The 27,024-nt window shown below is 42.3% G+C and overlaps 1 protein-coding gene across 2 annotated transcripts in view; it reads right to left on the bottom strand.

Annotated features, from left to right (window-relative positions):
* Positions 1–546: 546 nt before the first annotated feature.
* The window catches only part of GJB7 (gap junction protein beta 7), a 60,306-nt gene continuing 33,828 nt past the window's right edge, over positions 547–27,024 (bottom strand). For both annotated transcript variants that reach the window (XM_069726394.1, XM_069726395.1), the window contains exon 2: positions 547–1,485. In XM_069726394.1, coding sequence (XP_069582495.1) covers positions 722–1,485 — 764 coding nt within the window. In that variant the 3' untranslated portion in view covers positions 547–721. The remainder of the gene's footprint in view (positions 1,486–27,024) is intronic.

Below are 27,024 nucleotides of genomic sequence, written 5' to 3'. Positions count from 1 at the left end.
ACATCATGGCTCCGGTATATAAGCCTGTATAGTGATGACATCATGGCTCCGGTATATTAGCCTGTATAGTGATGACATCATGGCTCCGGTATATAAGCCTGCACAGTGATGACATCATGGCTCTGGTATATAAGCCTGCACAGTGATGACATCATGGCTCCGGTATATAAGCCTGCACAGTGATGACATCATAGCTCCGGTATATAAACCTGCACTGTGATGACATCATAGCTCCGGTATATAAACCTGTACTGTGATGACATCATGGCTCTGGTATATAAGCCTGTACGGTGATGACATCATGGCTCTGGTATATAAGCCTGTACAGTGATGACATTATAGCTCCGGTATATAAGCCTGCACAGTGATGACATCATGGCTCTGGTATATAAGCCTGTACAGTGATGACATCATGGCTTTGTGAAGCAACATACTGAACCTTCCGACTTAATTCGAGAAGTACAAAAACAAAACGTGGTTATAGCCACAAATTCCTTCTATTAGAAACATTTTAAGCATATGATGATATTGAGACAATCCAAGTAATTCAATTAGGATGTAATATTTATTATACTACAAAAATGTGAAATGTAGTCATTCAGTCAGAATCATCAGAACATATAGCTTGTAATGTTTTCATCTGCACAATATTATATATTATAGCACTATATTTGAAAATAATAATAATATGTATAAAATCTGGTGACTTAGAGTTTGTAGTTCATTCAGCAGAATTGCTGGTGGATCGCTGTAATGTCATACCCTGATCCATGCCTTGGGGTTGGTTTCTACAGCCGCACTGTGCCGAGCTCAGTTTTTCTGCATACCGTTTTAGACAACATTTAGAAAAGTATTTGAAGACGAGGTACACAAGCTCACAGAGGTTGAGGACAATACAAAGTCCTGATGTAATTACTACAAAGTACAGGAAAATCTTCTTCTCTGTAGGCTTAGAGATATAGCAATCTACAAGGTTTGGGCAAGGGTCGATGTCGCACTTCACTAGTGGTGGCACACTGAACCCACCATATAATTTATAAAATAGAATAAGAAATCCAAACTCAAGCACCGTTTTGAATAGGAGGCTAATAACATATGTGCAAAACAGACCGCCATCCATGCTTCCAGTGTTCTCATACAGCTTTTTGTTGTGTCTCTTCTCTCGACTTTCACGATAGGCCACGTGAAGTACTACAAGAAGGGACGGTGTAGACACCATTATCAGCTGTAGAGCCCAAAGTCGAACTTGAGAAATAGGGAAAAAATGGTCAAAGCAGACATTTTCGCACCCGGGTTGCTTGATGTTGCACTCAAACTCCTTCTGTTCATCTTTCCAAACATTTTCTGCTGCAACAACATAGACTAGGAGCCGGAAGATGAAGACCACGGACAGCCAAATTCTTCCAATACCAGTAGAATATTTGTTAACGCCACTCAGTATGTCTCGTAGAAAAGACCAGCTCATGTCTCTGTAGGGGAAGTGTTCTGAGGAAAGAAAATGATTTTATAATTAGAGACAGAAATACTTCTTCTAAAAATGTACAGTAAATATTTTAGGATTTTGCTGGTACTCGCCACCAGTCATTAGCTTTACACTTTTTTTTTCTGTATTACTCAGTAAAGAACTTTCTGTTCTTAAGTGTATTATTCAGTTGTTTATGCGCCCAGATTTAAGCCACTATCAGACCACTAAATTGACTTCATGCACATGGTAGCACTATGGATTCTCATGCTACGTATCTTTAATACATCACACATAGACTGACACACTGGCACTGTAGCTCCACGTGTTTTCATGTGCATTTCGATATTGTGCAATTATACATTGCATGACATTTGTAGCTTCCAAGGGATCACAATGCTCGACTGTGGCACACTACAGGGACAAACAAGATGCTTATGAGTGTAAAAATGCAAAGACTCAACTTAATTAATCTGTTTGCCAGTTTTTGGATAAACTAAACCCTAAAAAGTTTGTTTGTAGAAACATTTGTGCCTTCTTATCACTTGTTTTGAAATGTGCACAGAAAAGTGAGTGTGGTTATGACCCATATGTGTAAGTTCAATTTATTACCAGGAAAGCAAGAGACCTGGGCTAATCAGAGCAGGTGCAGAAGTAATGTCTGATTTTTTTTGACTAATGCACCAAATGTATCAATGGCTTGAATTTTTAAAGGGGTTGTCATTATATGTCTGTGACTGCAGGCTTGTGAATCCTCAAGCTGCACACCCTGTGTGTTGTGAGGATTTTCTGGGAGAGGCTGTCATGTTACTGCAAGTATGCAAGCCACACACAGACTAGACATGCCTATCCTTCCTCAATACACTTGCATTGAGCAAGGCTATGCAAGTCTAGTTGCACATGACCACATGTATACAAATTGCATACTTGCAGTCACATGCCCGTTGGCATCAGAGAACCCACAGTGCATGTCGTGAGGATTCAAAAGTTTGCAGTCACAGATTGTCTGCAGAATTGTAGTTTAAGACTGGACAACTCCTTTAAAGTGAACCTGTCAGCAGGATTTTTCTAAGTAAACTACAGACCCTGTCAGGTTGGCGCTGTTATACTGAATAAAATGATACCTGGGATGAATAAATCTGTCTTGTAGTCTGTCACAGATCCCTACTCCGGGGTGTCACTAATTCGTCACATGCCTGCTCTCACACTGACTTGGGGTTGTGAGTGCAAGGGTTAATCTATCTCCCCACTCTCAGTCCAGCATTCAACCTCTGTCCTATGTGGTAATGGGAGCATAAATCACACACCGACCCAGGCCACACACCCGCTCATACGTGCTGCCACCACTCACCGAATACACGGGCGATGAGTCCCAGAAATAATAATACTAATAAAAATATGTATCACTCATAAGGCTCACACACCTTAGGCTATGGATTCTTTTAGAACATTCAAGGTTCAACTTGTTAAAGTTTTATACTTTAATAACAAAAGGGTCAGTGCTTACAATAAGAAAAGGTATAAAAATATGATAATAAAAAGACATACAACTTATGCAAAACAGTATCAAAATAAACAGGAGAAAACTTAAAGAAATTATCTAACTGGTAGTTGCTTTCTGCTCCCTGGGGGGGTGGAATGGAGTTGGTGGAACACATCAGCTTCTCAGGCTGCCCTCACATGTGAACAAAATTCTCTGTCGGCAGCCTAAATTTATAACTTTGGTCTGAGGTCAGGTTTCTAGACCGGCCCCTCAGGTTAATATCATAATTGCGGGCTGTTTGGCCACGGCCACAAAAGGTTCTCAGGAATAGATCACCTCAGGCCGCAATTAGCATCTCCCCTCCAAGACCTAAGAAGTGCCAAATGTTACCTTCTTCTTGGCTCTAGCTAGATCTCCTGGTGAGATATGAGTACCTATTAACACCTAGGTGCGACTTGCCTTCAGGACAGATGTTACATTATCACTAGTCACACATATATCCCTACATATGTCACTACACACATATAGATATATATATATATACACACACATATTTCACCACATAGTCCTTGTGTAATCGGTGTTATTAGTTTTCAGTTAATTAGTGATGAGCGAATATACTCATTACTCGAGATTTCCCGAGCACGCTCGGGGGTCCTCCGAGTATTTTTTAGTGCTCGGAGATTGTTTTTCTTGGTGCAGCTGAATGATTTACATCTGTTAGTCAGCATAAGTACATGTGGGGGTTGCCTGGTTGCTAGGGAATCCCCACATGTACTTATGCTGGCTAACATGTAAATCATTCAGCTGCGGCAAGAAAAACTAAATCTCCGAGCACTATAAATACTCGGAGGACACCCAAGCATGCTTGAGAAATCTCGAGTAATGAGTATATTCGCTCATCACTATTAATAATATGTCCGTGCTTCGGGGCGGGAATATAGGCAGAATCTTATCTTCCTGCTCTTAGTCAGAGAAACCAAGGAAAGACCTTCCCACATGAAGCACAAACAGTCTCTCTATGATGAGGACATGTTTGTGCTTCCGGGTGGCCAGTGCACAGGTCTCTCCTTGGTTTCTCTGACTAAGAGCAGGAAGATAAGACTCTGCCTACAGCTTGGATTTTTTTTTAATATCAGAAATTTGGATATCCAATTAATAATAAACATGGGTAAAAAAAATCTATCCATTTTTCTCATTCAAAAAATAAATAAAGGAAGTCTGAATGAGACCATAAACCTAAGTGGTCCATTTTGAGAATTTATTGGGCCTGGTAAGTGGTTCTTTTTCTGTTGTTTTCTTTAGCAATCATCGTTATTACTTTGAGTTGGTTCTTTTACTGAGACGAGAAAAACTTTATAACATAAAATGTTACTATTTTCTATTTCTAACACAATGGGGTGTGTAAACGGACAGCTCAGACCAGTCGTATTTAGATGTGTAATAGATGGTCGAAATGTTCCCACATAAGCTACAATCCTCTTGCTTCCGCTGTAAGATTAGGTGGACATGATCTCCATTTTCTGGCAGAAAATACTTAAGCAGGGAAATTTTATTCAAATATTGAGCTCACTGACGTAATACTAAATGTACAAAAGAAAAAATATGTAACCTAGGGAAAATAATAAGTTGTGTAACATGTAATCCCTTAAAACGTAGATTTATTAATATATATTAAAAATACCATTTCCCAGTGAGACAAAAAAAAAAAATATAGAGTAAAAATATGCACCTATCCTGTCAGGTATCCCTACACTTCACTACTCTCCCTACCTACCAGTGGAGGTTGGCACCCTAATAGATCGATTTGGCGCCCCCACTCAACGGCGGCTGACCCCAACTTGCCCTATTAAGTGTCTAGCAAGCTACAGGTGGGAAAACAATAAGCTGTAGAAAGAGATGAAGGAAGGTCTGAAGAATTACGCTAAGGTGCACAAAAAAGGACAAAAATAAATAAATACCCCCAAAAGCTGTATAGCATAATGTAACAAAACTTCTTATGTGTGCTGCATACAAGCAAAACACTATCACATAAGAGCTAAACCCATAGTGTACTGGCTAAGCACACACAACCAGAATGCACAGATACAGCCAGCACTACAAGGGGTCACAAGTACCAGCGTAATAGCAAAAATAATCGGGGTAGGTAAAATAACCTTAGAATAACCTGGTTCAATATATGTCAATCAGACTGTTAAAGACAGACCTTCTTGATAACAGCCTCAGGCAAAAATGTGCCACTGGTGCCAGGGTAAATAATGGGTGATGTGACATAACATCCATATATATCCAACGTAAAGGACAGTATAATTGTCACAAAACACACTAGAAAAATCTATTCCTTCCCTGAACACCCGGCTAAAGACAGATCAGCGTTACAACCATATACAGTCTCAGCATATTAATACATGTGATATACAAGACAACCAGAGGAGGACATTAGCCCAAATCAACTTAGCTGTCAGGTAATCGCCCCGACGCGTTTCCCCGTAAAGACGGTTCCTCAGGAGGCAGGGGATATCAGAACCAAAGAAACATAGATGCAGGCGCCATGATGCTTAGACAAGCTTGTCTAAGCATCATGGCGCCTGCATCTATGTTGTGTGTGCTTAGCCAGTACACTATGGGTTTAGCTCTTATGTGATAGTGTTTTGCTTGTATGCAGCACACATAAGAAGTTTTGTTACATTATGCTATACAGCTTTTGGGGGTATTTATTTATTTTTGTCCTTTTTTGTGCACCTTAGCGTAATTCTTCAGACCTTCCTTCATCTCTTTCTACAGCTTATTGTTTTCCCACCTGTAGCTTGCTAGACACTTAATAGGGCAAGTTGGGGTCAGCCGCCGTTGAGTGGGGGCGCCAAATCGATCTATTAGGGTGCCAACCTCCACTGGTAGGTAGGGAGAGTAGTGAAGTGTAGGGATACCTGACAGGATAGGTGCATATTTTTACTCTATATTTTTTTTTTTGTCTCACTGGGAAATGGTATTTTTAATATATATTAATAAATCTACGTTTTAAGGGATTACATGTTACACAACTCACTGACGTAATAGAACAGGTGTCGGAGCTAAAATGATGTAAACTATTGGCGGCTTCAGATCTTACTGGAAGTAATGGTTCTCTCTGTGTTCTGATTTTATATATGACACAAATATTCTGTAATTTTACAATTCAATTACATCTTAAATATGAACAAATGCCATATACATTTTCATAAACTCTTTTTGCCTCTCTGCTACGGCTTCATGACCTATTTCTGTGTGTTTCATTTATCTCCTCTATAAGCTTAACCTCTACTGTGGGTAAAATCCTGGAGGGCATTTTAAGGGATACTATACTGGAGTATCTGAAGAGGAATAACCTCATGACCCAATACCAACATGGGTTTACAAGGGACCGTTCATGTCAGACTAATCTGATCAATTTCTATGAAGAGGTGAGTCCCGGACTGGACCAAGGGAACCCAGTGGACGTAGTGTATATAGACTTTTCAGAAGCTTTTGATATGGTGCCACACAAAAGGTTGATACATAAAATGAGAATAATGGGGGTAGGGGAAAATATGTGTAAGTGGGTTAAGAGCTGGCTCAGGGATAGGAAGCAAAGGGTGGTTATTAATGGAGCGCAGTCGGACTGGGTCGCGGTTAGCAGTGGGGTACCACAGGGATCAGTATTGGGCCCTCTTCTTTTTAACATTTATGAATTGCCTTGTAGAGGGCATACAGAGTAGAATTTCAATATTTGCAGATGACACTAAACTCTGCAGGGTAATCAATACAGAGGAGGACAATTTTATATTACAGGAGGATTTATGTAAACTAGAATCTTGGGCTGATAAATGGCAAATGAGCTTTAATGGGGATAAATATAAGGTCATGCACCTGGGTAGAGCAAATAAGATGTATAATTATGTGCGGGCAAAACAGTCAATGAAAAAGACCTGAGTGTATAGGTGGACAACAAACTCACATTTAGTGGCCAGCATCAGGCAGCTGCTACAAAGGCAAATAGAAAAAATGGGATGCATTAAAAGAGGCATAGATGCTCATGAGGAGAACATAATTTTACCTCTATATAAGTCTCTAGTTAGACCACAATTAGAATACTGTGTACAGTTCTGGTCTCCGCTGTATAAGAAAGACATAGCTGAACTAGAGCGGGTGCAGAGAAAAGCGACCAAGGTTATTAGAGGACTGGGGGGTCTGCAATACCAAGATAGGTTATTACACTTGGGGCTATTTCGTTTGGAAAAACGGAGGCTAAGGGGTGATCTTATTTTAACCCCTTTCTGACATTAGACGTACTATCCCGTCGAGGTGGGGTGGGTCCGTATGACCACCGATGGGATAGTATGTCATATGCGATCTGCAATGCTCACGGGGGGAGCGCGGCCGGATATCAGCTGACTATCGCAGCACTATGTGCCAGGAGCGGTCACGGACCGCCCCCGGCACATTAACCCGGCACACTGCGATCAAACTGATCGCAGTGTTCTGGCAGTATAAGGAAGCATCGCGCAGGGAGGGGGGGCTCCCTGCGTGCTTCCCTGAGACCCTTGGAGCAACGCGATGTGATTGCGTTGCTGCGAGGGTCTCTTACCTCCTCCCTGCAGCAGGCCCGGGTCCAAAATGGCCGGGGGCTGTATCCAGGTCCTGGAGGGAGGTGGCTTACCAGCGCCTGCTCAGAGCAAGCGCTGGTATGCCTGCATGAGTGCACGTCAGATCGCTGATCTGACACAGTGCACAGCAAAGTGTCAGATCAGCGATCTTATACTATAACATGATGCTTCCCCCCCCCCCCCGAGGCAATGTTATAGTGTAAAAAAAAAAATATTCACATGTGTAAAAAAATTAAACAAAATTCCTAAAAATATATCTATATATTTTATATATTGTTCCTATATATACATTTCTTTATCTAAATAAAAAAAACAAACGTACACATATTTAGTATCGCCGCGTCCGTAACGACCTGACCTATAAAACTGTCCCACTAGTTAACCCCTTCAGTGAATACTGTAAAAAAAGGCAAAAAACAACGCTTTATTATCATACCGCCAAACAAAAAGTGGAATAACACGCGATCAAAAAGATGGATATAAATAACTATGGTACCGCTGAAAACTTCATCTTGTCCCGCAAAAAATGAGCCGCTAAATAGCGTCATCAAAGAAAAAATAAAAAAGTTATAGTCCTCAGAATAAAGCGTTGCAAAAATAATTTTTTTTCTATAAAATAGTTTTTATCGTATAAAAGCGCCAAAACATAAAAAAAGATATATTTGAGGTATCGCTGTAATCATACTGACTCAAAGAATAAAACTGCTTTATCCATTTTACCAAACGCGAAACGGTATAAACACCTCCCCCCAAAAGAAATTTATGAATAGCTGGTTTTTGTTCATTCTGCTTCACAAAAATCGGAATAAAAAGCGATCAAAAAACGTCACGTGCCCGAAAATGTTACCAATAGAAATGACAAATCGTCACGCAAAAAACAAGACTTCACCTGACTGTGGATCCAAATATGGAAAAATTATAGCTCTCAAAATATGGTAACGCAAAAAATATTTTTTGCAATAAAAAGCGTCTTTTAGTGTGACTGCTGCCAATCATAAAAATTCTCTAAAAAACCCGCTATAAAAGTAAATCAAACCCCCCTTCATCACCCCCTTAGTTAGGGAAAAATTAAAAAAGTATTTCCATTTTCCCATTAGTGTTAGGGCTCGGGTTGGGGCTAGGGTTAAGGCTACAGTTAGGGTTGGGGCTAAAGTTAGGGTTTGGATTACATTTACGGTTGGGAATAGGGTTGGGATTAGGGTTAAGGGTGTGTCAGGGTTAGGGTTACCGTTGGGATTAGGGTTAGGGGTGTGTTTGGGTTAGGGTTTCAGTTATAATTGGGGGGTTTCCACTGTTTAGGCACATCAGGGGCTCTCCAAACACGACATGGCGTCCGATCCCAATTCCAGCCAATTCTGCGTTGAAAAAGTAAAACAGTGCTCCTTCCCTTCCGAGCCCTCCCGTGCACCCAAACAGGGGTTTACCCCAACATATGGGGTATCAGCGTACTCAGGACACATTGGACAACAACTTTTGGGGTCCAATTTCTCCTGTACCCTTGGGAAAATACAAAACTGGGGGCTAAAAATAATTTTTGTGGAAAAAATGTTTTTATTTTCACAGCTCTGCGTTCTAAACTGTAGTGAAACACTTGGGGGTTCAAAGTTCTCACAACACATCTCGATAAGTTCCTTGAGGGGTCTAGTTTCCAATATGGGGTCACTTGTGGGGGGTTTCTACTGTTTAGGTACATTAGGGGCTCTGCAAACACAATGTGATGCCTGCAGACCATTCCATCTAAGTCAGCATTCCAAATGGCGCTCCTTCCCTTCCGAGCTATGTCATGCTCTCAAACGGTGGTTCACCCCCACATATGGGGTATCAGCGTACTCAGGACAAATTGGACAACAACTTTTGGGGTCCAATTTCAACTGTTATCCTTGGAAAAATACAAAACTGGGGGCTAAAAAATAATTTTTGTGGGAAAAAAGATTTTTTATTTTCACGGCACTGCATTATAAACTAGTGAAACACTTGGGGGTTCAAAGCTCTCACAATACATCTAGATGAGTTCCTTAGGGGGTCTACTTTCCAAAATGGTGTCACATGTGGGGGGTTTCAATGTTTAGGCACATCAGTGGCTCTCTAAACGCAACATGGCGTCCCATCTCAATTCCAGTCAATTTTGCATTGAAAAGTCAAATGGCGCTCCTTCCCTTCCGAGCTCTGCCATGCGCCCAGTGGTTTACCCCCACATATGGGGTATCAGCATACTCAGGACAAATTGTACAACAACTTTGGGGTCCAATTTCTTCTCTGACCCTTGGGAAAATAAAAAATTAGGGGCGAAAAGATAATTTTTGTGAAAAAATATGATTTTTTATTTTTACGGCTCAGCATTACAAACTTCTGTGAAGCACTTGGTGGGTCAAAGTGCTCACCACACATCTAGATAAGTTCCTTAGGGGTCTACTTTCCAAAATGGTGTCACTTGTGGGGGGTTTCAATGTTTAGGCACATCAGTGGGCTCTCCAAACGCAACATGGCGTCCCATCTCAATTCCTGTAAATTGTGCATTGACAAGTCAAACTGCGCTCCTTCCTTTTCGAGCTCTCCCATGCGCCCAAACAGTGGTTTACCCCCATATATGGGGTATCAGCGTACTCAGGACAAATTGTACAATAACTTTTGTGGTCCATTTTCTCCTGTTACCCTTGGGAAAATAAAACAAATTGGAGCTGAGTTAAATTTTTTGTGAAAAAAAGTTAAATGTTCATTTTTATTTAAACATTCCAAAAATTCCTGTGAAACACCTAAAGGGTTAATAAACTTCTTGAATGTGGTTTTGAGCACCTTGAGGGGTGCAGTTTTTAGAATGGTGTCACACTTGGTTATTTCCTATCATATAGACCCCTCAAAATGGCTTCAAATGAGATGTGGTCCCTAAAAAAAAATGGTGTTGTAAAAATGAGAAATTGCTCATCAAATTTTAACCGTTATAACTCCCTAACAAAAAAAAATGTTGGCTCCAAAATTGTGCTGATGTAAAGTAGACATGTGGGAAATGTTACTTATTAAGTATTTTATGTGACATATCTCTGTGATTTAATTGCATAAAAATTCAAAGTTGGAAAATTGCGAAGTTTTGTACATTTTTGCCAAATTTCAGTTTTGTTTCACAAATAAACGCAGGTACTATCAAAGACATTTTACCACTATCATGAAGTAAAATATGTCACGATAAAACAGTGTCAGAATCACCGGGATCCATTGAAGCGTTCCAGAGTTATAACCTCATAAAGGGACAGTGGTCAGAATTGTAAAAATTGACCCGGTCATTAACGTGCAAACCACCCTTGGGGGTAAAGGGGTTAATGTATGAATATATGAGTGGACAGTACAGAGACCTTTCTACTGATCTTTTTACTCATAAACCTGAGATGGGGGCATCCTCTACGTCTGGAGGAAAGAAGGTTTAATCATAGTCACAGATTTTTTACTGTAAGAGCAGTGAGACTATGGAACTCTCTGCCGTATGATGTTGTAATGAGTGATTCATTACTTAAATTTAAGAGGGGACTGGATACCTTTCTGGAAAAGTATAATGTTACAGGGTATATATACTAGATTCCTTGATAGGACGTTGATCCAGGGAACTAGTCTGATTGCCGTATGTGGAGTCGAGAAGGAATTTGTTTTCTCAATGTAGAGCTTACTGTTTGCCACATGGGTTTTTTTTTGCCTTCCTCTGGATCAACATGTTAGGGCATGTTAGGTTAGGAAATGGGTTGAACAAGATGGATTTAAAGACTTCCTTCAACCTTAATAACTGTGTTACTATGTTACCTTTTCCTGATAATGAAATAGGGAAAGTTTTTTCCCTTGAAGATGTAACTGAAAATATGAATGCAAACCTGATGGACTTCTCCTTCGCTATTCCCCACCATGGCTTCACTGCTGGACGTGATTCACCCGTGCAGGATCTCCTTAAGCTATGATGGGGGACCCTGAAGGAGATGGTAATTGTGCCATAGTGGGGTGTGATTACAACATTTTAGATCTGAGAGAATAGACGCTCCACTGGCCAAGTCCTGGCTAAGGAGTATTCCATGAGTGTGATATTAAAGGGGTTTTAATTCTCTTAGAGTTTTGGAACATCACACACTTGATTATGATGCAGAATTATGGACTATAGATGGCAGCTGGAGGTCCTTGGTGAATGTGACAGGTTTCCTTTAAAGTTTTGGATGTCATCTAACTTTTTGCAATACTTGTGGACTGCTGCACGGGTTAGAAACCCATTCACTCAACTTGTGAATCTACAATTTCCAACAACCCAAACAGCTGTCAGAGCTTGTTGTAGGTTGCTAATGGTTGTACATAGAGCGCACTTAGGCCAAAATTCATCAGGATTGATGCTTTGTACAGTCTCCATGAAGAGTGTGCTGCAGTAAGGTGAACCATTTTCATGGCTTGTGCAATATTTCTAACAATTTTAAGCCAGAATGATGTTTGATGAGTCAGATCCATAGTATTGTAATGCCACTATTCTAAACCAAAGTAATTCATCCTGCAATGAGTAATCACTATACGGCAAATGTTTTATTATACATTATACCTACAGAATACATCATATATATCAATGCATCATACAGAACACACCTCAAGTAAACTCCTAACATCTTTATTCTTCTTTCTACCTATGATTGTTCATATTGCTTGCATAAATCAGTAGTACCTCTGAATGGATATGACACACTTAATATGTTTTAAGGGTGTTGTCTGAACTTCTGATATGCGTAAAATGGCAAAGTGCTTGTAAAAACAATCAACTTTGCAATTTACCTACTTAAAATCCTCCCTGTTCTCAAGAGCAGAAGGATTTTTAACCCCTTAGTGACAGAGCCAATTTGGTACTTAATGACCAGGCCAATTTTTGCAATTCTGACCACTGTCACTTTATGAGGTTATAACTCTGGAACGCTTCAACTGATCCTGCTGATTCTGAGATTGTTTTTTCGTGACATATTGTACTTCATGGTAGTGGTAACATTTCTTCGATATTACTTGCGATTATTTATGAAAAAAACGGAAATATGGTGAAAATTTTTAAAATTTTGCAATTTTCAAACTTTGTATTTTTATGCCCTTAAATCAGAGAGATATGTCACGAAAAATAGTTAATAAATAACATTTCCCACATGTCTACTTTACATCAGCACAATTTTGGAAACAAAATTTTTTTTGTTAGGGAGTTATAAGGGTTAAAAGTTGACCAGCAATTTCTCATTTTTACAACACCATTTTTTTTTAGGGACCACATCACATTTGAAGTCATTTTGAGGGGTCTATATGATAGAAAATAATGAAGTGTGACACCATTCTAAAAACTACACCCCTCAAGGTTCTCAAAACCACATTCAAGAAGTTTATTAACCCTTTACGTGCTTCACAGGAACTGAAACAATGTGGAAGGAAAAAATGAACATTTAACTTTTTTTTGCAAACATCTTAATTCAGAACCATTTTTTTTATTTTCACAAGTGTAAAAACAGAAATGTAACCATAAATTTTGTTATGCAATTTCTCCTGAATACGCCAATACCCCATATGTGGGGGTAAACCACTGTTAGGGCGCACCGCAGAACTTAGAAGTGAAGGAGCGCCGTTTGACTTTTTCAATGCAGAATTGGCTGGAATTGAGATCGGACGCCATGTCGCGTTTGGAGAGCCCCTGATGTACCTAACCAGTAGAAACCCTCCACAAGTGACCCCATTTTGGAAACTAGACCCCCCAAGGAACTTATCTAGATGTGTGGTGAGAACTTTGAATGCCCAAGTGCTTCACAGAAGTTTGGAATGCAGAGTCGTGAAAATAAAAAATATTTTTTTTTTCCACAAAAAAGATATTGTAGCCCCCAAGTTTTTATTTTCACAAGGGTAACAGGAGAAATTGGACTGCAATAGTTGTTGTCCAATTTATCCCGAGTACGCTGATGCGCCATATGTGGGGGTAAACCACTGTTTGGGCGCACCGCAGAACTTAGAAGTGAAGGAGCGCCGTTTGACTTTTTCAATGCAGAATTGGCTGGAATTGAGATCGGACGCCATGTCACGTTTGGAGAGCCCCTGATGTGCCTAAACAGTGGAAACCCCCCACAAGTGACACCATTTTGGAAACTAGACCCCTTAAGGAACTTATCTAGATGTGTGGCGAGCACTTTGAACCCCCATGTGCTTCACAGAAGTTTATAACGTAGAGCCGTGAAAAAAAAAATCGCATTTTTTCTACAAAAATGATCTTTTTGCCCACAAATTTTTATTTTCACAAGGGTAACAGGAGAAATTAGACCACTAAAGTTGTTGTGCAATTTCTCCTGAGTACGTCGATACCCAATATGTGGGGGTAAACCACTGTTTGGGCGCACCGCAGAGCTTGGAAGAGAAAGAGTGCCGTTTTACTTTTTCAATGTAGAATTGGCTGGAATTGAGATCGGACGCCATGTCGCGTTTGGAGAGCCCCTGATGTGCCTAAACAGTAGAAATCCCCCACAAGTGACCCCATTTTGGAAACTAGACCCCTCAAGGAACTTATCGAGATGTGTTGTGAGAACTTTGAACCCCCAAGTGTTTCACTACAGTTTATATCGCAGAGCTGTGAAAATAAAAAAAAATTTTCCACAAAAATTATTTTTAGCCCCCAGTTTTGTATTTTCCCAAGGGTACAGGAGAAATTGGACCCCAAAAGTTGTTGTCCAATGTGCCCTGAGTATGCTGGTACCCCATATGTGGGGGTAAACCACTGTTTGGGCGCACGGCAGAGCTCGGAAGGAAGGAGCGCCGTTTTGGATTGCAGACTTTGATAGAATGGTCTGCGGGTATTATGTTGCGTTTGCAGAGCCCCTGATGTACCTAACCAGTAGAAACCCTACACAAGTGACCCCATTTTGGAAACTAGACCCCCCAAGGAACTTATCTAGATGTGTGGTGAGAACTTTGAATGCCCAAGTGCTTCACAGAAGTTTAGAATGCAGAGTCGTGAAAATAAAAAATATTTTTTTTTTCCACAAAAAAGATATTGTAGCCCCCAAGTTTTTATTTTCACAAGGGTAACAAGAGAAATTGGACTGCAATAGTTGTTGTCCAATTTATCCCGAGTACGCTGATGCGCCATATGTGGGGGTAAACCACTGTTTGGGCGCACGGCAGAGCTCGGAAGGGAAGGAGCGCCTTTTTGGAATGCAGACTTTGATAGAATGGTCTGTGGGCATTATGTTGCGATTGCAGAGCCCCTGATGTACCTAAACTGTAGTAACCCCCCACAAGTGACCCCATTTTGGAAACTAGACCCCCCAAGGAACTTATCTAGATGTGTGGTGAGAACTTTGAATGCCCAAGTGCTTCACAGAAGTTTAGAATGCAGAGTCGTGAAAATAAAAAATATTTTTTTTTCCACAAAAAAGATATTGTAGCCCCGAAGTTTTTATTTTCACAAGGGTAACAAGAGAAATTGGACTGCAATAGTTGTTGTCCAATTTATCCCGAGTACGCTGATGCCCCATATGTGGGGGTAACCCACTGTTTGGGCGCACGGCAGAGCTCAGAAGGGAGGGAGCACCATTTGACTTTTTGAGCGCAAAATTGGCTGTCGTGTTTGGAGACCCCCTGATGTACCTAAACAGTGGAAACCCCCCAATTCTAGCTCCAACCCTAACCCCAACACACCCCTAACCCTAATCCCAACCTGATCCATAATGCTAATCACTAACCCTAACCATAATCACAACCCTTACCCCAAAACAACCCTAATGTCAACCCTAACCATAACCCTAATCAAAACCCTAAATCCAACACACCCCTAATCCTAATCTCAACCCTAACCTCAAACCTAACCCTAATCCCAATACACCCCTAATCACAACCCTAACCTTAACCCTAATCCCAAACCTAACCCTAATCCCAAGCGTAACCCTAATGCCAACCCTAACCCTAATACCAACCCTAATCCAAACCCTAACCCTAATCCCAGCTCTAACCCTAACTTTAGCCCCAACCCTAGCCCTAACTTTAGCCCCAACCCTAACCCTAGCCCTAAGGCTACTTTCACACTTGCGTCGTTTGGCATTCCGTCGCAATCCGTCGTTTTGGACAAGAAACGGATCCTGCAAATGTGCCCACAGGATGCGTTTTTTGCCCATAGACTTGTATTGCCGACGGATCGTGACGGATGGCCACACGTCGCGTCCGTCGTGCACTGGATCAGTTGTGTTTTGGCGGAGCGTCGGCACAAAAAAACGTTCAATGAAACGTTTTTTTGTACGTCGCATCCGCCATTTCTGACCGCGCATGCGTGGCCGTAACTCCTCCCCCTCCTCCCCAGGACATAGATTGGGCAGCGGATGCGTTGAAAAACTACAGCTGCTGCCCACGTTGTGCACAATTTTCACAACGTGCGTCGGTATGTCGGGTCGACGCATTGCGACGGCCCCGTACCGACGTAAGTGTGAAAGAAGCCTAACCCTAAGTTTAGCCCCAACCCTAACCCTAAATTTAGCCCCAACCCTAACCCTAAATTTAGCCTCAACCCTAGCCCTAATCCTAACCCTACCCCTAACCCTACCCCTAACCCTACCCCTAACCCTAATTTTAGCCCCAACTGCTGTTCTCCTGCCGGCCGGCAGATGGAGACAGATGGCGGGCGCACTGGGAATGCGTCCGCCATGTTCTTGTGCCGGCGGCCAGGAGGAGCAGCAAGAGGATCCAGGGACCTAGGTGAGTATGCTAGGGTCCCCGAATCCCCCTATTTCTCTGTCCTCTGATGTGCGATCACATCAGAGGACAGAGAATTACACTTTAGTTTTTTTTGTTTTTTTTTGCGGTCGCCGGTAAACAGTTAATTACCGGCGATCGCAAAACAGGGGTCGGTAATACCGACCCCGATCATGCTCTTTGGGGTATCGGCTACCCCCGGCAGCCGAGACCCCAAAGATTCTCCCGGTGCCGGCCGGCGGGCGCACTGCGCATGCGCCCGCCATTTTGAAGATGGCGGCGCCCACCGGGAGACACGAGGAGCATCGGGGGAGCTAGGTGAGTATTGGGGGGCCACCTGGGACCCCTTTTCTCTGTCCTCCGATGTGCGATCACATCGGAGGACAGAGAAATTAAAAAGAGATCGCTTTTTTTTTTTTGCGATCGCCGGTAAACGGTTAATTACCGGCGATCGCAAATGCGGGGTGGGTTAAAAAAACCCCGAATCATGTTCTCTGGGGTCTCAGCTACCCTCGGCAGCCGAGACCCCGGAGAAAATCGGCCTCTGGGGGGCGCTATGGACTTTTTCCACAGCGCCGTTAATTAACGGCGCTGTGGTTTAAGTACCCTTAGCGGCCGGCGTTAAAAGGCGTATCGGCGGTCGCTAAAGGGTTAAATGTATACTTTACTGCTCATTCCGAAGGTTATCGGCTAGTTCTGCAGAGTATAAGACATAGTTTCCTAGGCAAATAGTACTCTTTTCCAGGCTCTTTGGTGTAGAACGTGTAAGTGGAGCGCTCCCAAGGGCAGCGGGGTACTCGGTACCAGGTCCTTCAGTTCACGGGGGGATGTCACAGTGGCTGACCCGGTCCATGGCCCTGGGACATCCGTTGAAAAAGGGAAAGGTCTTTAAGGAGAATGTTCATGATGCCACCTGTGGTATTCAGTCAGGTTGACCGATGCTGCTTTAAGGGGGTCCGCTGGGGTGATGTTATGGCAGCTAGATGGTACACCTACCCACAGGTGAAGTATATCCACGGGGCTTCCCAGTGTGTGGATGGTGAGAGGCGCGGTGAAGAATGAGGACACAAGGTTGCAGTATCTTTACCTTTTACTGAAGGCTTCAGCATCCACAGTCCAGGGCACCAGACCACAGGGCAGGCAGTGTCTGGCCGGTTTGGAGGCAAAACCACAGTCCCCTTGTCCAGATAGAAATCAGTAGCCTTCCTCTAGTGCCGTGGTGTTGTAGTCCCTTACTGCTAAGCTTCTGATAAGGTCCTCACAACTGTTGAAGATGTTAGAGATGTTATGTCTCTCTCTCGGTCCCCCAGATGGATAGGACAAACCTGTATGACCGTTGGCTTGAGGCGTTTTACAGGGACTCTATCATGCCCCAGCCTCTAAGGGGTGCCACCTTGCCTCCTGGGTTTAGGGGCGGACAGGTAACGTGAAATTAGCTGTCCTGCCGGTCTCTGGAGCAAGGCATAAAGGATCGTTGCTCCCTTGGTGTTCCCGGGTACCGGGATCCTGTGCCTCAGAAAGAGGCAGCCTGTGTAGGGCTGTTCTCCCTTGATATCCACTCCTTTGCTATGACTTCTTCACCCTCTCTACAATACAGTTCTCCTTCAGTGTCTCTTTCTGGAAGCTGCAGCTATCAGGGCATGCACAGCTCCGTGTCCTTCAGTCTCGATCTCTGACAGGATCCCACCCCTGTCAGGGACCAACTACCTGAGCGAAGCTCAGCCAGCAACTGTCTAACTTCCTCCCCAGGCAACCAGTTTTACCAAAGTGTGAGGAGTGCCCTAATAAATAGGAGCAGAGCTCCCCCTGGTGGCCTGGAGTGCGAAATGTGTTGTGCATGTTTGTGATACCTGCATAAGAGCAGCTCTGAAGCTTCCAGATTGCTGGATTTGGCCATCTTTAGTGTCTCTTGCACTCCTCAGATGCTGCAGAGACAACGTTACCTCTGGTAGCAGCATTGTCAGTCTTCAGTAGTGCATTACTCCCCAACAAGCAGATGCCAGAGGAGCCATGCACTCCTGAATATAGAACATTGTACAACCTGTCGGCACATTTGTACACCTTTAAACACTGATATGGTTTTATAAGTGCTTAGCCCCCAATGGAAATCTTTTTTTGAGGGTTCAGATGTGCCACTCATGAAAAATTTAATTTGGAACGGTAAATAAATCGGGCCCAAAGTGCGCTATTGGCAGGGAGGGAGAAAGCAGTAAAACTTATTTTATTCATTGAAATTCATGGTGTTTGTATGAATAGACATCTAGGGGGATAGCTATTATTCAACTGTGGGACCACACAGTGACTCACACAAACACCAGAGATTTCAATGAATAAAATACAAGTTATGGAGATTTATTGGAAAATATTCAGTTTATCATTTCTGCTCAGCTTCTCCTTCCCTATACCATGTTGTCCACAGATCAAACTGCAATGTGACCGATTTCTTTTAACTAATGATGAGCGAATAGTGAAATATTCGGATATGGGAAAATTGGCACGAATAATTTCTAGTATCCATATATTTGTATGAATAACGAATCCAGTGCAAGTTAATGGGAAAGCAGAATATTTTTCTGCTGGACCCAACAAACAAGTCTGGGGGCCTGAGAAAAAGCTGAAATGGATAGGAAAGTGCTAAACTAAATGGGAACAGCATGGAGAAGATGCCTACATGCATTTCAGGCTCACATATGGTATCTGGGAATAATGCTGTCAGACTATTTCGCCGGTTTTACGGATTTATAAGAAGACCTACAAAACCAAACCTAAATTTCTTTTTTAAATGGAAAAATGCTAAGAAACATTTTACCTTCATAATTACATGTATACAACACAAAATAAAAATTGAAAAAAACAAATTATACCTCCCCTTTAGCATATGTTCACATGGAGTGTTTTGGATTTAGTTTTTCCTTTAACCCCTTTACCCCAAGGGTGGTTTGCATGTTAATGACCAGGCCAATTTTTACAATTCTGACCACTGTCCATTTATGAGGTAATAACTCTGGAACGCTTCAACGGATCTTGGCGGTTCTGAGATCTTTTTTGTGACATATTGTACTTCACGTTAGTGGTAAAATTTCTTCGATATAGCGAAAAACGAAAATTTGGTGAAAATTTTGCAATTTTCAAACTTTGAATTTGTATGCCCTTAAAACAAAGAAATATGTCACACAAAATACTTAATAAGTAACATTTCTCACATGTCTACTTTACATCAGCAAAATTTTGGAAACAAAATTTTTTTTGTTAGGAAGTTATAAGGGTTAAAAGTTGAACCTCGATTTCTCATTTTTACAACACCATTTTTTTTTTAGGGACCACATCACATTTGAAGTCACTTTGAAGTATCTATATTGATATGTTTCCAGGATCAGGAAACGCTGCATGTTTGACCCTGCGTTCAGCCGCAGTGTCAAACAGCATCCAGATGTAACCGCATAGTGGAGGGGATTTCCTGAAATCCCATCTCCACTATGCGTTAAAAGACGCAGGCAGCAGACCTGCATAAATGGACATGCGGCGCGTCTTTCCAGAACACAGCATGTCTGTTTACAATGCAGCGATGCTCCGCAAATTTCCCATAGACTATCATTAGATGCGGTAAAACCGCATCTCATTATTAGTCACATGTGTAGTAACTGTGTAAACGCAGCTTATTATGTATGTCTACTAATTTAAATAATCTCTTACCTGTCACATGCCGGAAGTCCGCATCCACTGCAGTTCTCGCAATAACTTAGCTTACCGAGAGAACGTGCACGTGACCGGGGGTTATTTCCGGTCACCCTAAGCTAGTTCTCACGGTCAGCTGACCACGAGTGCTAGAGTGTAGGTAATCGCCGGAGAGTTATCTCTGGTGGTCATCTACAAGATCTGCTATGTCTGGATGTCCGGTATCCAGATGTAGCAGAGCTGGACTCATCGTGGGACACTCGTTATTAAGGACAGCATCGGACACAGGGAGTATACTGTTGGTTTATTTTTATTTACATTTTTCAGATCGATGGCTTCTCTTAGATTATCAGTATAATAAAGATGGCAAAACTGTGTGGTGTTTTATTTCATTAAAATACTTTATTCTGCATGTGTGTGTGTTTTATTAACCCTTTACCAACTATAGGATTAGTAATGGATAAGTGTCTTATTGACGCCTCTCGATTACTAAGCCGGCTTAATGTCACCTACAAAGGTGACATTAACCCCTTATTACCCCATATGCCACCGCTACAGGGCAGTGGGAAGAGAGGCTAAATGCCAGAATTGGCCCATCTTAGAGTTGCGCCATTTCTGGGGTGGCTGGGAGCTGGTATTTGTAGCCAGTGGGGGCCAATAACCATGGCCTGTCTGCGTAGCCTTTCTGGCTATAAATTATAGGGGGACCCCACGTCATTTTTTTTTGGGGGGGTCCCCCTATTTTAATAGCCAGTAAAGGCTAAATATATATCTGTGGGCTGATATTCATAGCCTGGGAAGCTCCATGGGTATTAACACCTTCTCAGGCTACAAACATCGGTCCCCCAGTCGCTGGCTTTCCCTCTCTGGTGTAGAAAATTGCACGTGAGTCTACACCATTTTTTTACATTTATTTTTAAATTAAACATATTGCATTTAAGGCCGGGATCACACTTGCGAGAAACTTGCACGAGTCTCGCACCGCAGTACCCGACACTGCCACCGGCACTTGGACCAGAGCGTTCAGCTGCATAGAAATACACGCAGCTGCACATTCCGGTCCCGAGTGCCGGGGCCAGTGCCCGATATTGAGGCGCGAGTTTCTTGCAAGTGTGACCCTGGCCTAACGCAGATTTCGTGTGTGTGTCTTTATTTAAGGCCGGATCACACATGCGAGAAACTCAGACGAGTCTTGCATCTTAATACCTGGCACTGCCACCAACACTCGGGAGCGGAGCGTGCGGCTCCATGTGTGATTCTGGCCTAACTCATTATCTACCATTTTATTATGTTTATTACTAAACCGGGCTTGGTATTATCTATTGTATCTATCGTATATATATCTATCGTACCTATATATCTATCTAGGTATTTATAAATGTATCTATCGATAGATATATCTATCGATAAGTAATAGATATATATCGATCGATACGATAGATACGCTGCTCAAAAAATAAAGGGAACACTTAAACAGAATATAACTCCACTTAGAAAGCAACACTGTTTGACATTCAATTTCACATGCTGTTGTGCAAATGGAATAGACAACAGATAGAAATTATTGGCAATTATCAAGACACAATAAAGGAGTGGTTCTGCAGGTGGGGACCACAGATCACATCTCAGTACCAATGCTTTCTGGCTGATGTTTTGGTCATTTTTGAATGTTGGTTGTGCTTTCACACTCGTGGTAGCATGAGACAAACTCTACAACCCACACAAGTGGCTCAGGCAGAGCAGCTCATCCAGGATGGCATGTCAATGCGATCTGTGGCAAGAAGGTTTGCTGTGTCTGTCAGCGTAGTGTCCAGAGGCGCTACCAGGAGACAGGCCAGTACACCAGGAGACGTGGAGGAGGGCAACAACCCAGCAGCAGGACAGCTACCTCAGCCCTTGTGCTAGGAGGAACAGGAAGAGCACTGCCAGAGCCCAGCAAAATGACCTCCAGCAGGCCACAAATGTGCATGTGTCTGCACAAACGGTTAGAAACCGACTCCCTGAGGATGGTCTTGAGTGCCCAACATCCACAGATGGGGGTTGTGCTCACAGCCCAACGCCGTGCAGGATGATTGGCATTTGCAACAGAACACCAGGATTGGCAAATTCGCCACTGGCGCCCTGTGCTCTTCACATATGAAAGCAGGTTCACACTGCGCACATGTGACAAACGTGACAGTCTGGAGACGCCATAGAGAGCTATCTGCTGCCTGCAACATCCTTCAGCATGACCGGTTTGGCAGTGGGTCAGTAATGGTGTGGGGTGGCATTTCTTTGGAGGGCCGCACAGCCCTCCGTGTGCTCGCTAGAGATAGCCTGACTGCCATTCGGTACCAAGATGAGATCCTCAGACCCCTTGTGAGACCATATGCTGGTGTGGTTGGCCCTGGGTTCCTCCGAATGCAGGACAATGCCAGACCTAATGTGGCTGGAGTGTGTCAGCAGTTCCTGCAAGATGAAGGCATTGAAGCTATGGACTGGCCCACCCATTTCAAAGACCTGAATCCGATTGAACACATCTGGGACATCATGTCTTGCAGCATCTACCAACATCACATTGCACCACAGACTGTCCAGGAGTTGGCAGATGCTTCAGTCTAGGTCTGGGAGGAGATCCCTCAGGAGACAATTTGTCGCCACATCAAAAGCATGCCCAGGTGTTGTAGGGAGGTCATACAGGCACGTGGAGGCCAAACACACTACTGAGCATCTTTTCCTTGTATTGAGGCATTTCCACTGAAGTTGGATCAGCCTGTAACTTCATTTTCCACTTTTGAGATTTTGAGCATCATTCCAACTCCAGACTTCCATGGGATATTAGTTGTTATTTACTTTGATAATTTTTAGGTTTTATTGTTCTCAACACATTCCACTATGTAATGAATAAAGATTTACAACTGGAATATTTCATTCAGTGATATCTAGGATGGGATTTTAGTGTTACCTTTATTTTTTTGAGCAGTGTAGATATGGGATAGATAGATAGATTAGATAGATAGATAATAGATTAGATGGATACGATAGATATAGCTATAGATATAAAATAGATACGATAGATAAATAAATCTATCTCTAGCTATATCTATTATCTATAGCTATCATATCTATCTATTATCTATAGATTATCTATAGATCTATTATCTATATCTATCATCTGTCTCTGTGTGTAAACATTATTCTTCAATGGAGTATGTAAAAGAAGAGGTTAGACAAGAAAATTACATCACAATTCTTTTTTTGTATATCTTTATTTAGCATACAAAAACCCACAATCCGCATGAAAAAACGCATGAAAAACGTGGATGTACGCAGCGTCCACTGACCGTGGGAACATATCTCAATATATCTGCAAACAGGACATCATTTTTTTTCCTTCCCAGAAGCCAACTTTCAGTTAGCTTTATTTACAGTGACAAAAAAACGCATGTAAAAAATGCAGGTGGTCTGCCAGTGACCTCAGATGCAGATTTGGAGCAGATTTTACCTGCGTCAAATCCTGAACAAATACTCAGCCATCCCTGACAGTGGAAACATACCTTATGATAGAAAATACTCAAAAGTGACACCATTCTAAAAACTGCACCCTTAGGATATGTGCACACGTCAGGATTTTTTCCTGACAAATTCCTGAGAATTCTGCCAGAAATCCGCGTGCTTTTTTCGCACGGATTTCTCGCGGAATTTGCGCATTTTTTGCGCGGATTTTTTGCGGGGTTTTTTTTTTCCTGAATGACCTTTTTGATAGCATATCCGCAAAAAATCCGGAAAAAGATTGAGCATGTCCGGATTTTTTGCGGGATGCGTTTTCTTTGCGGAAAAAAACGCTAACATCTGCACAAAAAATGCGGAATGCATTCTAAATGATAGGATGCATAATGTTAGCGTTTTTTTACCGGATTTATAGCGTTTTTATGGCGAAATTCCGCAAAAAAACGCTAAAAATCCTGACGTGTGCACATACCCTCAAGGTGCTCAAAACCACATTCAAGATCTTTATTAACCCTTCAGGTGCTTCACAGGAATTTTTTGAATGTTTTAAAAAAAATGAACATTTACCTATTTTTCACAAAAAATTTATTCAGACAAAAAAAAATTATTTTACCAAGGGTAACAGGAGAAATTGGACAATAATACTTGTGCCATTTTTCCTGAGTACACTGATACCCAATATGTGCAGGTAAACCACTGTTTGGGCGCATTTCAGAGCTCGGAAAGGAAGGAGTGACGTTTGACTTTTCAATGCAAAATTGGCTGGAATTGAGAACGGACGTCATGTCGCTCCTTGAGATCCCCTGATGTGCCTAAACAGTGGAAACCCCCCACAAGTGACACCATTTTAGAAATTAGACCCCCCAAGGAACTTATCTAGATTTGTGGTGAGCACTTTGAACCCCTAAGTGCTTCACAGAAGTTTATTATGTAGAGCCATAAAAAATCATAATTTTTCCACAAAGTGATCTTTTTGCCCCCAATATTTTTATTTTGCCAAGGGTAACAGGAAGCTGATACCCCATATGTGGGTGTAAAACACTGTTTGGGCGCATGGCAGAGCTCAGAAGGGAAGGAGCGCCAGATTTTACTGTTGTGGTTTTCAGGTGCCATGACCCACTGGCCCATGAGGTGCCAAAACAGCAGAACCCCCATAAGTGACCACATGTTATGAACTACACCTCTCAATGAATTCATCTAGCGGTGCAGTGATCATATTGGCACAATGGGTGTGTCACAGAATTTTATATCATTGGGCAGTGAGGACAAAATAACTACATTTTTACCACCAAAATTTTGTTTTAGCCAAAGATTTTACACTTTCACACAAGAAGTGGGTAAAACTGGCAACAAAATTTGTCCTACAATTTCTACTGAACATGGAAATACCCCATATGTGGCTGTACAGTGTTACTTAGCCATGTGGAGAAACTCGGGAGTAACGGAGCGCTATTTGCCTATTGAAGTGAATGGGTCTCTGCACATGTCAGTGTGTTTCCACGGACCGTGTGTCTGTGGGCAAAACATGCTGACATGTCCATTTTTTAATGTCAGCATGGGCCATAAAATGTCCCGCACACGTGCATACATATAACACACATGGTTGTCATCCATGTGACACGCATCGGCACTAGGGAAGATCCCTGTCGCCGAGTGCTGAATACGGCTCTCCTCATTCTTCCCTGCTCTGCCGGCGATCAGCGTGAGCAGGGGAGAATGATGAGAATAATATTTAAATAATAAAAGACAGCAGGCGGTGGCTGATGGGACTATTACTCCCATCAGCCTACCCCTACTGCTGCTAATAACAGTGACAGTAGGAGCGGCGGATGGGAGTATTCATCTGCCGCTCCTGTGCTGTAAATAAATACAGTAATTAAAAAAAAATGATGTAGGATCCCCCTATTTTTGCTAACCAGCCAGACTAAACTCACAGCTGGGGGCTGCAATCGTCAGCTTCAGGAAGGTTGGATATCAAGAATAGAGGGGTCCCCACACCATTTTTTTAAATTATTTAAATAACTAATTTTTAAAAAATGGCGTGGGGTCCCCCCCATTTTTGACAACCAGCTTGGCTACAGCTCACAGCTGGGGGCTGGTATTCTCAGGCTGGTAAAGGGCCATGGATATTGACCCCCCAGCCTAGAAATAGGAGCCCACAGCTGCCCGGAAAAGTCACATCTATTCGATGCACCAAGCTTTGCCCGACTCTTCCCACTTGCCCTGTAGCAGTGGCAAGTGGGGTAATAGTTGTGGTGTTGACGTCACCGGTGACATCAAGACCACGGCTTAGTAATGGAGAAGCGTCTGTAAGATGCATATCCATTACTAATCCTATAATTGTAATGTTAAATAAAGACACAGCCAGAATAAAGTCTTTTAATGAAATAAAACACTGCACAGTTTTACCATTTTATTGTTACGCCTAATCCAAGCAAAGTGAGAAACCAAAAAACACCAAGCGCACAACTAATAAATTGTATAAAATAGGTGTCAGCCGGGGTGCAAAAAGTGGCCAATGTACAACCAGAAAAAAAAAGAGAAAAAGGAGCCACTATATATATATGCACACCACGGACATATGAAACAACAATAACTCATATAAAGTAACAAGAATTTTATTGGCAAACCACACAAAGAAAATTTAAAACATAATTAAAAACAATGCATATAAACAACTTGGTCCCTCCGTTATTATAAACATATAGTGTTATAGTATACAATCATATGCCTGCAAAACAATGTAAAGGGAAAACCTATCCCCTGGCTCATGAGGTCAAAATGGGGACATACCCAAAACCTGGACACAAATACTGACTGCCCTGAGCCACCAAACTGATGGAAAAGTGCATGCAAAAGAGCGGAAAACAGTAGCTAACTGCACAATAACATAGTGACCTACAAGCGATCACTCATAACGGACGCATGGGGGAAAAACCCCAAACAAGAAATAGGCAGTAAGACAGTGCCCAGTACGATTAGCGGGCTAAATAACTCATAATAGAGCCAAGAGGTGCAGTATTACCCAGAGGAGTAACAGAGGACAAAATCCCCATGTGCAGGCACACCGGAACCAAGGCAACGCGACCCCACGCGTATCGCCCTCTGAATAGGGCTTCGTCAGGGGAAGATGTGGTGTGGATACCAAGTCCTGTTAATATAGCAACTAATGATACAGACCTGATGAAGATCAGGTGAGCAGGAGCATGGAGTAGACGGCAATAAGCTGTGTTCACCATTGCACATGCGGCATATAGAACAGACGTACCTCCCTACAGAGCAGAGAGAGAGCCTGGCAATAACAGTGCGCAGGCGCAGTGTGGCAAGAGGCGCCAATGAGCATGGAGCGGGCAATAGTAAAATGCAGTACTTGTTGTGCCTGAGGACATAAAGTCAAAGAGAAATGACAAGCTACCGTCATTTGAAGGAGCACAGAAAGACTCAGGATGTGGGCAAGCTTGTGCAGCCTAATCAGGGGTGCATATACAGAATATCAACCCAAAGGGAAAAAAAATAAAATAAAATAAAAAAAATATATAACAAAAAAAAAAAAATACACACATAGGGCAAAAGAAGTCAAATGA

Source organism: Ranitomeya imitator, chromosome 5, assembly GCF_032444005.1.
Source record: "Ranitomeya imitator isolate aRanImi1 chromosome 5, aRanImi1.pri, whole genome shotgun sequence".
Lineage (NCBI taxonomy): Eukaryota > Metazoa > Chordata > Amphibia > Anura > Dendrobatidae > Ranitomeya > Ranitomeya imitator.
Note: the sequence above shows the minus strand (reverse complement) of the source record. Positions and strands in the feature narration are given on the sequence as shown.